The following is a 13,492-nucleotide window of genomic DNA, read 5'->3' on the forward strand; positions in this document are numbered from 1 at the left end:
AAGGGATCCAGTTTTTACAAGAGCACAGGTTTAGAGAAAACCCAGCATACAACAGATAGTATTTTAAGTGTTGCAACCTCCCCACTCCCAGAAAACTGGCATCGAGGAAAAACCTACGCTGGAAGAGCAGGGGGCCGTGTTTAAATCCAGTGGAGCTTCTGCCCAAGCTCTGCCAGGCTGAACAATATATTTGTAGATAAAGTAACAGCTCTCCATTTTCCACACAGAGTTGCTTCCCAGGTGTTACAAGGGAAGCAAACATAATTATCTTAGGCAGAAGTTGACAAAGTTGCCAGTGTTAATGCCCTGATTTGTGCTATAAAAGCCCTGTGATGTTAACACTTGCAGTATGAGTGGGCCTAAATTTTCCCTTTCCTAGAAAAAGCACCATGCATTTGGGCTACTGAGTCAAAGGGAGGAACAGCCCCTGCTTTTCTCAGCAGCGTTTCCTGCCCATTTCTACCAGAGGTAAGTAGGAATGGCATCTCCTTCATTCTCATTATTTGTTCCCAAACTATGACCAGGTCCATACCCACCCTAATTCTTTATTTTCTCAGCTCACAAGTGATGCTGCTACTATTGAGGGATGCTGCGAAGCAATTTCATGAGCAAGCTGGCCTGTCTAAAATTTCTGTTACCAAAGACATAATAACATGCCAAGAGTAGTTGCTGAGCAGGAAGCTAAAAGGATACTGAAGACCTTTCTTCATGATTTAATTTACCTTCCGGATTTACTTCTGAATCACTGGTGTTTCCAGGGTCTTCCTTAAGAACTCCCACATCCTTTGCCCAATTTGTCCATTTAATTTCCTCCACTCTGGATAGACAAAATGCAACAGACACTGATGCATGGAGCATAGCATTTCAGTCCATATCTCATTTTCCCGCAGCATCCCAACCCAGCTCATCCTGCCAACACAATCCTAATGGTTTGGCTGTAGCAACAACACCCTACAGAGCTTTTTTTTTTTTGAGTAAAGATCTTCTGTAGTCCAGGCTCCACGAGGTAAATATCTTCTTCCCCTGCATACTGTGTGCTGGTCTATGTTGTTTGTTTTAAAATACTCCAGTTTCTTCCAGGGAACATACTTAATACAAAGGAGAAGATTCCACTTTCTATACATGTTCCATAGCCCATAACACCCTGGAGTTACAGAAATGCTGCCTGCAGTTCGGTTCGCTGGGTGGAAAAAGGTTCAATCTACTCTCCCAGCCCCTATATGCGAGGAAGAGTGCTGCCCCCTCGTGTTGCGCTCAAGTTGCACGTTCCTGAGCGAAGGGGCCACCAGCCTGCATCCCTCCCACCACAGCCTGCTCTGGGCACAGCTATACTCGCAGCAGCAGAGAAAGCGTCGTTGCAGACACCCTGCCACCATAACCACTTGCACAGATGTGGGTTAAACAGGACTTCTTTTGGTGACAGCATGTCTTGGTGACAATGCTGGCAGCTCAACTAGCTCTCAAACTTCCAGTATTGCAATCACCAGCCAATTTGTGTGCACCCAGAAACATGTGGTTGAGTCACTCCGTTGAGTCAGTGCTGAAATTCCCTGTGGCGGTTCAGGGCTACCAGCTTATGAATCATGGGAACCCATTACTAGGCTGCAGTGTAAAAGGTAACGGTACACCTGTCTTACCTGAAACACCATCTCTCATCTTTCTTATTGAGGCCCACTGACATGAAGCAGCCAGATCTCCTCTTCCCTCCTTGGCGCCACAGCCAGGCCTTCTCTATTTCTAGAATAGCAATAGCCCTCTGAAAGAAGAAGTCCACGTCAGAGAGAAAACAAGGCATACAGAGCCCAGCCCCTCTTTTTGATTAAATCTTCCCCAATCAGCAACTACTTTGACTTAGAAAATCACTTTGGAACTCAATCCCAAAGTGCTCCTTAGCTTAATAGTACCAGTCAGTTGCTTACTCTCTCAAGTTACTTATGTACATTGATCTGGACTGGCTGGTAGCCATGCAAACAGCATGAGTTTTAAATACATCTAAAAATGATGTTAGGATTTACCCCCAGAGTGGCAAATTTATGTAAAAGGGAAGTTTATAACTGAGGCTTAAGACAGTCACTGTCATCTCTGACGTTATGAGACTCAAGTAGGAGTTTGGGCCACGACATAACTGCCAAGCAGCACCGTGTCTCACCTGCAGCTTCCAGACACTTTTGCTATAACCAGAAATATCTGTGACAGTCTCGCTCATGAGCGCAATCAGCATGTTGAGCAGAAGAATGTAAGTGAGGATCACAAAGAGAAGCAGCAGGAGCATGACGAAGTATCTGAATCTGGCATGTTCCTGGAACTCCAGGTCGCCCATCCCAATGGTGATCTTGAAGAGCTCCAGGGAGACACTAAGCAGCCCGCCGTACATAGCATGGCTCCCAGCGCTCTCCATCTGAGCAAGAGACTTGTTCTGAGAGACTGAAGGACCTTCCCCCATCAGCGTAACCAGAGCTATGAGAAAAACAGAATTTGAATCCTCCTCAGAAAAATGTACTTCTTGCAGCCCAGCCTATAACATAATGCTAAGTCCTTACCTGCAGCAAAGCCAAAGAGGAAGATCATATAAACCAAGAGGAAACGCAGCAGATCTCTCAGGATAGTCTGAAACACAAATCAGGAGGAAGTGCCATTCTTTATCTCACATGAAATCACCAGGATGATCTACTGTTCTCACACATCATAAACCAACCCCCAGTAACAATACTGAAAGCAAGTTGGAAAATCCTTTTATCCAGTTTAAGAAACTACTAATACATGTTAAATTACTTCCTCGGGTAAGTAACATCATTAGCAGCTTAATCTGAGAGTACTACATGAACTTCTTTGTTGTTATGTTTGCATGAACATAACATTTCTTTGAAACAAATAAATACCGTGTCAGTTCCCCAGTATCGCTGCTTCCAAATTGTTTCAACACACATCTCTCTCTTTTCTGTCTCCACTGGGTTTCACACAAGTGGTGATCAAAATTGTTCCCTGGCACCTCGTTTCACCTGCTTTGTCTTGCCTTTCTAGTCCCAGACTCCTTCATGGACCTGGCAATCAGCCCAAGCGTAACAGTTCCAGGGCATTTGCACCAGTTTTGACTGCTAGTTTTGAGTCATTTTATGACAAACAGGTAAGTGTCAGCTGCTCTCACTTGTTATCTTCAAAGATGGCAAACTAGTGGTTTGCCGCAACTATACTTCCCTGAAGACACTGATCTAATTGCCTTCTGCAATTTCTTTACTTCCATAGCCAGTACATCAATTCCATTTATGGTTTTCATGATCCTGAGTGAAGAAAAGTAATTGCAGGATTTCTATTAGTTCCTCACACCCAACAGCTTTTCTTACAGAGTTTTTTTCGAGTACTGACCTTCTGTATCATGACACTGTAGATCCCAGTGCGTTGAAAGCCCCGAGTGTAATACAGCATGTTCACCCATCCCAAAAGCAGGGAGAACACCATCACCGCCACATAGTTTTCTGAACTTGCACCATACAGGACTGCTGACAGCAGCAATGAGAAAGCCTGGATGAAGCTGGAGAGAAGTAGAGTGAGTGACACAGTGACTTACCTCAACAAAAAGGCCCATTTGCAGATCTGTTGTTTTGCAAGGAAAAGCAAACACATTTTACGAGGCTACATGGAGCATATAAAGTGGCAGTTAATCAGACACATAGTTTATATAAGCATATACTGTTATAACCAGACCCATAAACTGTTGCAGTTTGTTATGAACTGGTTAATCTCACAGTATGGAAACTCCGAACTGTTTGATGTAACTCACATAACTGATATAAAATGGAAAAGAATTTTAACACTTACGAACACATGCACACATACATGCACACACATGCATCTACACACATTTCTCCTCAGAAAACTGAGAGGTTATTTTCCTTTCGACCAAATCTGAGCCATAGTGACTCTATGGTTAAAAACTTGAGCTCTTTTTCTAATAAGTATACATTCTTAACTGTGGAATAACTGAGGGTCTGACCTTCACCATGTTCAGCTACAAATCCAAGGGCAGACCCTACCCAGCAAAGTCCATTACAACAAAGGGTTATGACAAAATGCAGCAGGTAGGAGAAGCAAGCAGGGAAGGGACGGAAAGAGGAGACAGTGGCAGAGAATCAATCTTTCCTGCTCACCATCTCTCTAGTAATGTTAAGGCAACTTAGCTGCACACAGCAGAGAACCAATTTCACTCGTGCTTTCATCGTGCAAAAAACCCCAAGAGACATACATCAAGATCTCAATGCAGCTGTCAGAACACATAGTCTTCAGGGACTGGCGTCTCCTCCGCAGGTACAGACTCTAACAGAGAAAAATCAATGGTAGCCATTCATCAAAACAACAGAGCATGCCAGAGAGTGATTCCTGCCCGGCACAGCCTATCGCTCAGGGGAGAGGTTTGCTCCATAAGCTCCTCTTCACACTTTCATTTTCAAGATCCCAAATTTCAGCTAGTCATCCTTCCAAGATGAAAAAAAAAGGTCTTATTTATAAAAGGCAAGGATAAACAAGGGCTGAATCATGGCTCAGCCCCGTGTCTTTATTAAGCGACTGCATTAAATGCCAAGGATGCATTTTAGTACCATGTATCACAGAAGTCTCTCATAATTGCTTACTGTTGTGAGCCTATTCTTCCTCCGGCCCAGCAACCTGGCTTGTGCCACCCCTGTCACTGCTAGATCACACTGACACTGTAGGTGTCTCAGAGCAGGATTCCCTCCTGCCATCCACTCATGCACAGCCTGATGTCAGGAGAACCGAATCTGTTGCCTCCATGTCAGTGATGGTTTCCTTTTTTTCTTTCTTACAATGAAACTAGATGAGAGATCCCCATACCTGAGCAAAGATTAGATAAATGCCTCCTAGCAAGATAATGATCAGTCCAGAGACCCACAGGAAGCCTCCAGCCGTGAACTCCACTGGAAATGAAGGCTGCAAGATGAAAACAAAAAAACCCAAAACACTGAAGACAGGCAGAGGTAGTGATGATAACCACCCTGTGCCTTTTAAAACTCAGCTCCATCCATTCAGGTCTTTCCAGATAAAAGAAGATTGGGCCTACCTTTACCCGTAAGGGTTGATAGTACGCAATGGCTGTAAAGATGATCATGAATGACAAGTATGAGACAAAACTGAAGTAGAATCTCTTGGAAGCAAACGTTTCCCATTTTTGCTGAAGTAGTTTGTTCAGTGGCTCCAAAACTACCATCTTGTACCGATTCTGTGGAAAAAACCACCAACAAAAATGTACCCATGTGTCAACAGGAATGCAAATTCACCAGAGGATTGTCTTTTTCAGGGTTGGAGTCCAGTGGCTCCAATTAGGGTACCCCTAAGGGTTTATTCAGTCAGGCCTTTCCATATGAAAGAAATCAACCATCCCGTAAGAAGTTACTTCCGCTTGGCTTCATCAAGGTATTTGGACACACCCAGGCTTAGGACAACCAAAAGATCAAAAATTTCTCTATTGTAGATTATCAGAGGCATGCCAAGCAGACTATAAATAATAAAATATGCATATACTTCCATCATGCATTTCTTTTCCAGAAAAATGATCATGTGAAATACCACATTAACCTGAAGTGATTTGCATAATTATACAGCAACACTATAGAAAGGCAGAAAAAATGTTGCTGTCTTTGACTTTTTAGTAAAAGCACTCACCGGTGTGTCACTGCTGTATGCCAGAATCTCCAGCACAGAATTTTCCTCAAAGCTGTCTATAGAGGACAAGTCATAGAGAGACACATGGATAGGTCCATAGGTCCATTCAGTGAACTTGCGTGACAGGTGCCTGTACACTGGGTCTTTGATCTCTCTTTGGATGATGTGCTTGAAGATCTGAAGAGAAACCAGATGCATACCAGAAAAACACATATGTAATGAAGGTGTAGAATGACACAAGCACAGCCAAATCACCTTCAAATACAGGACACCTGGCTTTCTGCATTATACATTTTGATATATCCAAACACCAGACTATCTGGCTAAAAGCAGGCAATCTAACTACACCTTGTATCAGCTCTTCCAGGAGTAGAACCAGTTTTGGTCCAGACCAGCTGTCTCGGCTGGGACAGAGAGCAGCAGCAGCAGCCAGCTGAGACTGTGTAGGACACTAACTGGAGTGGCCTGGAGGAGGCCTCCTTTATTCTCTCCTGTGGCACTGCCACTGTCAGCAGCATTAGTACGGGCTGGGTGCAAGATGCTCCTACATCAAACCCCACGGCTATGCTGAGGATGTATGCTGCAGTCTTCCTTGTTTCTCAGCAACCCCAGGGATTCCATCTAGTTGTTTTTACCTCCACTTTGCCTGTCTTGGCAGCAAGCTGCAGAGGATTTAATCCATCGTAATTCACTATCTCCTCCAGTTTCCACGTTGGGTCAACCTTCACACCTGCCTTCAAGATCTCAACGTATGTTGCGCTCACAAACTTGGTGTTCTCCTCAGTGTCATCTGCAATCATCACCAGGGCATGAAGGACGGTGTTGCCCTGTGTATCCTGCTCCTGGAGCCTGGCTTTCTGGTGGGGATTGTTTAGAAGATATTCCACCACATCAAGCTGGTTGGTACAAGCAGCCAAGGAGAGGGGAAGTTCACCTGAAGAGATTAGGACAGTATTTGGAGCGGAAGCAGAAAGGGGTGGAAAAAAATTAAAGAAAAAAAAAGCAATTCTAGGAAAATATATTTAGCCTATAGTTTTACCACTGGAACACAGAACAAGTTCTTTCTCAGCGTCTCTAGATTCAGAAAGGGTTTTGCAGTAAACAATTACTCCTTATTTCTGGGGACAGCTGAAGCACTTTCCCAGACCCCTAATTTGGCTAAACTAACCAAGTATTTGTCTCTGTCTGAAGCCCCTCAGATGGGATTAAATACATAAAACCAAAGATGATTGCAAATGATCATGGGACACCTCAGTCTGTGAAAGGATTCTGCCATTCAAATAAGTCAAGAGCTTGATTACAGGACAGTGGAGACGGCAACCCACACACCGAGGGGCAAACCCAACTAGAATTAGCAGCATCGCATACAGTAAGGCAATAAAAAAAGGGAAGGAACGTGTTCTGCACCGACTCACCAAAATAAAAGTAAACTCCTTCTTTCTTCTTCTTGAAGAATTCACCATGGGCTCTGGCATGGACATCAGCTCCATTCTCTACTAGAAGTTTCACTAAATCTAGGCTCCTTTTCTCTATGGCAATATGGAGTGCTGTCTGGCCTAAGGAAACAGGCAAAACCTATCACGCAGTGCCACTATCAGAGGGAACAGGCAAAGGACTCTTCAGCAAAGCACCGTTTCAACAATCACTGTATGTTCTGCATAGCAATCCTGCAGTCTCTGTGCTAGGCAGGGGGTGGGTGGCAAGTGATGACTTTCAACGATGTTTGTTGGAAAAGCACGTTGGAAACACTAAGTCAGAAGACAAGCCCCAAGACTATAAGAAATTTAACACAAGACCAGGCAATTACCCCTGCCTGGCACTAAGATCCCAAGCAGCTATGAGGGGATAAAGACAACTATACACGTACATGACTATGCTGCATGCCTGCTATTAAAAGGATAACCCAACCAGCAGAACTCATTCTTTAATAGCAATATACTTTTTTCACTTTTAGACGTGCTTTTTAAGCTCTTTCCAAAGCAAACCCTCTCATATTCCTGGGTTATTAAACGTCTATCGTTTCTGTTTTATAGACTGAGAACAAAGTTGCAGAAGTGAAGTGTATAATTCAGGGCTGAAGAGGACATAGACCAGAATCAGAAATCAGAACTAAAAGGCGAGTAGGCTGTTACTGTAACTGCACCAGAACTGTGGAACTGCAGTGCTGCATAAGCTCCGGTTCCCCTCTTTTTCCTTGTATCTGCACATCACCTGTCGAATGGGGAGGCTGCTCTGACACAGCATCAGAACAGAAACCTTACCTCTGTAGTAACAATCAGAGCATGTCACATTGACAAGTGGCCTAGGATTCTGTGTCTTTTGGTCTATTTCCAGCAAAAGTGGGATTGTGTCATTCTTTCCATTTTTTAAGTTCAACAGAGCTTTCATTAAGCAGGTCTTCCCAGTCTTTGCATCTAGTAGAAAAAGAGTATTGAATGGGTTGCGCATGTACTTTGCACATATCTGTGTTACTTGATTCAGAACTTAACTGTCACTGTAGGACCAAATACAATCATTATTTTAAAGGCCTTACTCAGTATTTTCAGTCTGCAGTAGACGCAAAAGCCTTAGGATATATATCATTAATGGCATTCTCCATCCTCAGGGGGACATTAGGAAAATAAAAGAATGGACAGAGGGCTGGAGAAAGCAAAGAACCACGAGCAGGTTCCCTTGCTTCCCTCCTACATTAACAAGCGCTGCTTCTGCTAACCCTGTTTATGGAGTACTGAGTAGGAATCTACCTGTGTATTCAGAATTGGTGAGAAATTTGGAGGTCCTCCTTAAATACTCAAGTAAACCATCCAGTGCCTCAGGGCTGCCCCTTGAGACTGCGCTGAAGAGCCTGTCTCTGTCAAAGCGATTGGGGTCCTTTTGGCTACGGAAGAAATGCAAAGCGTTAAGAAGTTCTGAAAAACAGAAGACAAGAGTGTGCAATAAGTTCTAGTGGGACGATGTAAGAAAGGAGGGAGGCAGAAAAGTTTGTCAGAAAAAACAAGTATTTTATTTTTGAGTCAAGGGAAAAATAGAGACAGCTATTTCCCAGAATTCTCTTAAGTGGCTGCTCTTTCCATCAGCTGGAGCTCTTCCCAGATCCAGTCTGATGTGCAACCTTGGAACACATCCAGAGCACAAAGACAGAGAAGCCCAAGATAGCTGCAGGACCAGAATCAGTCCCATCACATGGTGTGAAGCACTCTGTGAGCTAGTTTACATCCCACCCTGGCAAGAACAGTTCAGTTGTACAGGGCTCCATGCTAAGCTGCTCTTACACCCAACTCGGTTTATTTGGTGCTAGTTCAGATATACCCAAAATACACCACAACACACACCATACATATACCTTCCAAGTGCAAAAGAAAAGGGCTAATATGTCCCCTTTCTGCCTTCAATTACATCCCACCAGATTCCTGTAATATTCCTGTATTGTCACTTTTAGTTTAGACTTTGGTAAAGTTGATAGGCCCCCACCAGCAGGGATCAGTACAGATCAACAGGGATCCCACCCTTGTCAAATATCCACGTTACTCACTTGCTGACGAGTCCTGGCCGATAGTTCAGATTAATCTTGACTTTAGGAGGAAAGTCACTGCTCTCCTTCTGATAAGGTGTCTCCAAGGGCCGTGGCTCTCCTTTCTTTCCATGTAGCCCTGATCTTTCTTCTCTTTTACTAGACGCAGGTTTATCATCCTGGATACTGTCATCTGTTTCTAGCAATCCTATCAACCTGTTCCTCTGACCTGGACCCGGCTGCCCATTTGTGAAGTTATCCATTTCTAGTAGAGATGGTCTTGCAGATCACCAAAGACGTTCCCCACTGGGAGACTAAACCTGCAAGGGAGAGGGAGAATTAACACAATTTGTTCACAAACCTAGAATGTGTACGGTGTGGCACACACGTAGAGGAAAGCATGTTTCCAAGTCCAGTGTTCCTACCGTTGACTACGGGTCCCTTGAGAGAGAGATTCAGTAAAACTCTGCACAGTGGGAGTATTTGAATAAAGGATCGAGGCCTTAAATAGGGTACCGCTGGAGAAGTTCAAAAGCAGTTCATGAAATACAGGCAACTTGTCTGCAGAACATCTGAACCCCCTTTGTGAGATGACCTCACCTGTTGGCAGCAGCACAGCGTCCTTACATAAAAGGCAAAGAAAGTGGATCTTTAGGAGACTACGATCATTGTTCTTGTCTCAGTGCAGCCAACACAGGCTAGTCACCAAGTGGCCAAAAAGATAAGATTAACTGTAAGCCTTCTTTGGAACAGAGCGTTAAGTTTGTTCATGTTCTCTGTTGGTAAGAATGACAATATTTCTACAGGGGAAACACATGCACGATTTATGTTCCACTCATGCATTCTCACATTTCATCCTGGGGCAAAATGAGTGGGATCTCCCCAGTGTTTGGAGATGTTGGCTATCCATGCGGGCACAGGCTTTGAACTTCCAGCTCCACAACACAGGCAAACACACACCCCAGCTGCCACGCGGACTCTCACAGCCCTCAGAGCCTGAACACAGCACAGCTCTCCCAAGACCAAAGCTGGATCCAGATCTGCTGTACAGAGAGCATCAGTATTCATCAGAGCACCCAGCCAGCCCACTTCTCTCATCTAGTATGTCCTGTACTCCTTTTTTACTCTTTTGAGACATCTCTTTATATATATCTGGATACATCTCGGATCCACACCCAATGCAAGCTATCTGTAGTCTTCATATGACTGCAGATTCATGCACAGTTTGTGAGGCAGCAAGGAAACATCCATGATTACCAACCTGAAGCAGAGCTTTTTTTAATAACTCCGTCTTATTCACATGTACTCCCTCCAAATGGTTAACAGGTTTTCTCTGAAGAGAAATCTCCCTTGCTGGGACTACAGCCAGACTCCATAGCCTGCACCAGCAAAGAGGTAAATTGACACAGCATAAGCATTCTGGCATAGATTAGGATATGAAGAAACATAGTTCTAGGCAGAAAAGAGCCACAAAACATCTTTATGCAGCTCACAGCAAGAAATCCAAGGGCTGATTTCAAGACAAACCACTATGGTAATTCAGTCATTCAGTTTAGTCTGCACTCTAATGACAAACATCCCTCTGCACACACAGGCATACACCCTATAATCCCATTTCAGACTTATTTCCTCCCCCAAAACACTTACTGGTACATTTGCCGATCCTTTAGAGGGCTATTTGTAATTCCATAATAGTTTGCTTGTGCTTTTCTGTCTTCCTTTCCCCAAAATCATTTCTCAGCTGCAGTTTCCATCTCTCCACAGCACTCGAGAGAGTTATTTAGTGTCAGTCTTGTACAGACAGACTGTCTGGTTTAAAAGCAAGAGCAAAATGGTCCTAAAAAAAAAGACCCTATAATATATGCATCCACTTTGTGCATCCCTAGGAAACACAGAGAGCACTCTCTGTTTGCCAGCTCAACTTTCACTTCACTTCTCTACTCAAGAGCTGAGTTGTTTCTTTCTGCGACTTCACCAAGCCATTTTGAGTAGCGCAGCACAAAAAAAGCCCTGCCGTCAAAAGAGGAAGAGCACAGCACTTACCCCACATTGCTGCAAGCTCCACCCAAGAACTGATCTGACAAGGAGTCCCAACGGATCCTTCAGAGGGTAAATAATCTCTCAGTAGAAATCAAGTCAAATACCAACAAGCATTAATAAGCATGAAAGCAGACTCCAAATTATTTACATCCATGGGTGAGAGTCCTCCTCTTCTGCAGAGAAGACCACGCTCATATTAGCACTCTGTTAATGGCACAATGTTGAACTCCTAGTTGGTGGTGGTCCATGAGAGAATCCAGGCTGCCTGGGAGAAGGAATAACCACGGATTATTGTAATTCACTCAACTGTATAGCTTTTTGCAAAGTGAAGAGGGCTTGCACAGGAAATGACTAGATAGATTTCTCAGTAAAAGAGAGAGCCAATGAGTGCAGTGCTCTTATATGGGAAAGCTGGCTGGCTATTGCAAATTCATAATGCTTAACCCCTGCCTGCACATATAGAGGCGACATCTCGTGGCTTTCAACAACAGCCTACTCAGATCTCAAGGGAGGTGGCTGATTTGACCCTGACAGTGCTAGAGCCCGTGGTTTAATTGTGAGGTTTTTCACAAGGCTCCCTCAGTTAGCCCCAGGACAAGCAAGTATGCATCGAAACATCTGAGGTCAACTGTTTCTGTGGGAAGCCAGTTCTCACACTTCACACACCCCAGTTACGAGGCAGCGCAAATCGTATGAGACAACAAACTAGCCAGAACGTTACCCTACGAAGTACACAGTGTCAGCTGCTCATCACAAGCACAGGAGACCGCACAAAGCAGCCCCAGTTCCAAAACACTTAAGCTACTGGTTACTTAATTCGCCACTAGTGCCCATTTCTTAATGGGCTGGTTCTCCAAAGGAATGCAAGTCTTGAAGAGGCCTGGAGGTTCTGGGAGCACGGACTGACCATCCCTACAACTGACTGTAGTTGAGACCATGCACGCACACTAATACCCCTTCACTTGTCACTCACAAAACAGGACCCCTCGGAAACAGAGGGCATCAGCCCACACCACGTGTCTTAGTTTTTGCTCTCCCACTCCTAACAGAACTGGGGCCTGAGGAAGCAGTGTGATCGTTATTTCCCACAGCATCAGTGCAGGATGACATTCAGAACCCAGAGTCTCAATGGCCTTCCCCAGCACAACGTCGCTGCCTAAAGCAATCCTTATCTGAGAGGACTGCAGGATGATGCGGGGCTTCCTGGAATGTGGCCGTCACCCATAGAAACATTCCCAGATGGCTCCTACTTTGAGTCAGACGCAGGCTGCGAGATGACCTTCCTATAAATACCCCCATTAAATGGCAGGGTGCCTTTTCCTCTTTCATGGTTGTGCATGAGATCACAAGCTTATTTCTCAGATTCCTGTGTTTCAAAATTAAGCTGATCCAGGAACAATGCAAAACTACTTATTCTTTCCAGGCTTAATGATTTATTAGGACCCACAGAGTAGCCTATAAAGAACAAACATATGCAGATAAATGCAAGACCAGATCTCATCTCTCCTCTCCCTCATTCCAGCCTTGTGCTGATTTAGTTCAGTTTGCTTTCGTCGCGCTACACTTAATTTACTGTGATATCAACAGACGTAGATTCAGGCCTGAGAGTTTAGCTCAGACTTACGGGTTTAAATCCTCTTGGGCTTTCCCCCAGCTTTCATGGGAGTCAGCCCACCATTCTAGCCAAGGAATGAAATCAGCCCACAAAAGTGCATCATAACAGAGTTCTTTATGCACATCTGGTTTTAATAGCTTACACAGAGGAAGGAGAATGTGCAGCTTGCTGGGAAAGGAATCACTGCCAGCTGAGAGGTCACCACAGCAAAACAGAAACATGGAGCTGCTGGAGGAACACAGAAACATTGGTATGCATACACACATCTGCACATGCTTTCCCAGAGAGTACACCAGGGTAAACACTTGCACTTCCATTTCAGAGAAGGGAGAAGCAAGGCAGAAAAAAAAAATACAAGATCTGCTCAAATGTGCAACTGCTAGTAACAGTGTTCCGAGGTCAGTAATGGGATTAGGTCGCTGCTGTGCACTAGCCAGCTGAGCTGGTTATGCTGCTTAACAAGCACCCTGCCACCAAAACTTAAAATCCTGATAGCTGTTAGGAATTGGGAGAAAGCCATCCAAAGCAGCATGCAGAGAGAGTAAAAGCAGCAATTTAATTTCATCTATCTCCCAGCCTGAGTTTTCAAAAGCAACTCGTGATCCTCTTGCCTTTTGAGGCTTTTATTTGGGGGAACAAGGAGGAATCTTGCA

The 13,492-nt window shown here is 44.4% G+C and overlaps 1 protein-coding gene across 2 annotated transcripts in view; it reads right to left on the minus strand.

The window, feature by feature from the left end:
* The window catches only part of TRPV2 (transient receptor potential cation channel, subfamily V, member 2), a 12,471-nt gene extending 1,034 nt beyond the window's left edge, over positions 1-11,437 (minus strand). Inside the window, exons 1-16 of one of the 2 annotated variants that reach the window (XM_009328639.1) lie at positions 10,832-11,437; positions 10,446-10,563; positions 9,206-9,504; positions 8,418-8,551; positions 7,935-8,087; positions 7,089-7,229; positions 6,309-6,607; positions 5,674-5,850; positions 5,072-5,230; positions 4,846-4,941; positions 4,241-4,311; positions 3,364-3,529; positions 2,541-2,607; positions 2,150-2,457; positions 1,638-1,756; positions 723-817 (exon numbers count right to left, since the gene is read on the minus strand). In XM_009328639.1, the coding sequence (XP_009326914.1) occupies positions 723-817; positions 1,638-1,756; positions 2,150-2,457; positions 2,541-2,607; positions 3,364-3,529; positions 4,241-4,311; positions 4,846-4,941; positions 5,072-5,230; positions 5,674-5,850; positions 6,309-6,607; positions 7,089-7,229; positions 7,935-8,087; positions 8,418-8,551; positions 9,206-9,447 (2,227 nt within the window). In that variant the 5' untranslated portion in view covers positions 9,448-9,504; positions 10,446-10,563; positions 10,832-11,437. The remainder of the gene's footprint in view (positions 1-722; positions 818-1,637; positions 1,757-2,149; positions 2,458-2,540; positions 2,608-3,363; positions 3,530-4,240; positions 4,312-4,845; positions 4,942-5,071; positions 5,231-5,673; positions 5,851-6,308; positions 6,608-7,088; positions 7,230-7,934; positions 8,088-8,417; positions 8,552-9,205; positions 9,505-10,445; positions 10,564-10,831) is intronic. The other variant, XM_009328638.1, reaches the window with a different exon arrangement.
* Positions 11,438-13,492: the final 2,055 nt, after the last annotated feature.

Source organism: Pygoscelis adeliae, unplaced genomic scaffold, assembly GCF_000699105.1.
Source record: "Pygoscelis adeliae isolate BGI_AS28 unplaced genomic scaffold, ASM69910v1 Scaffold347, whole genome shotgun sequence".
Taxonomy (NCBI): Eukaryota; Metazoa; Chordata; class Aves; order Sphenisciformes; family Spheniscidae; genus Pygoscelis; species Pygoscelis adeliae.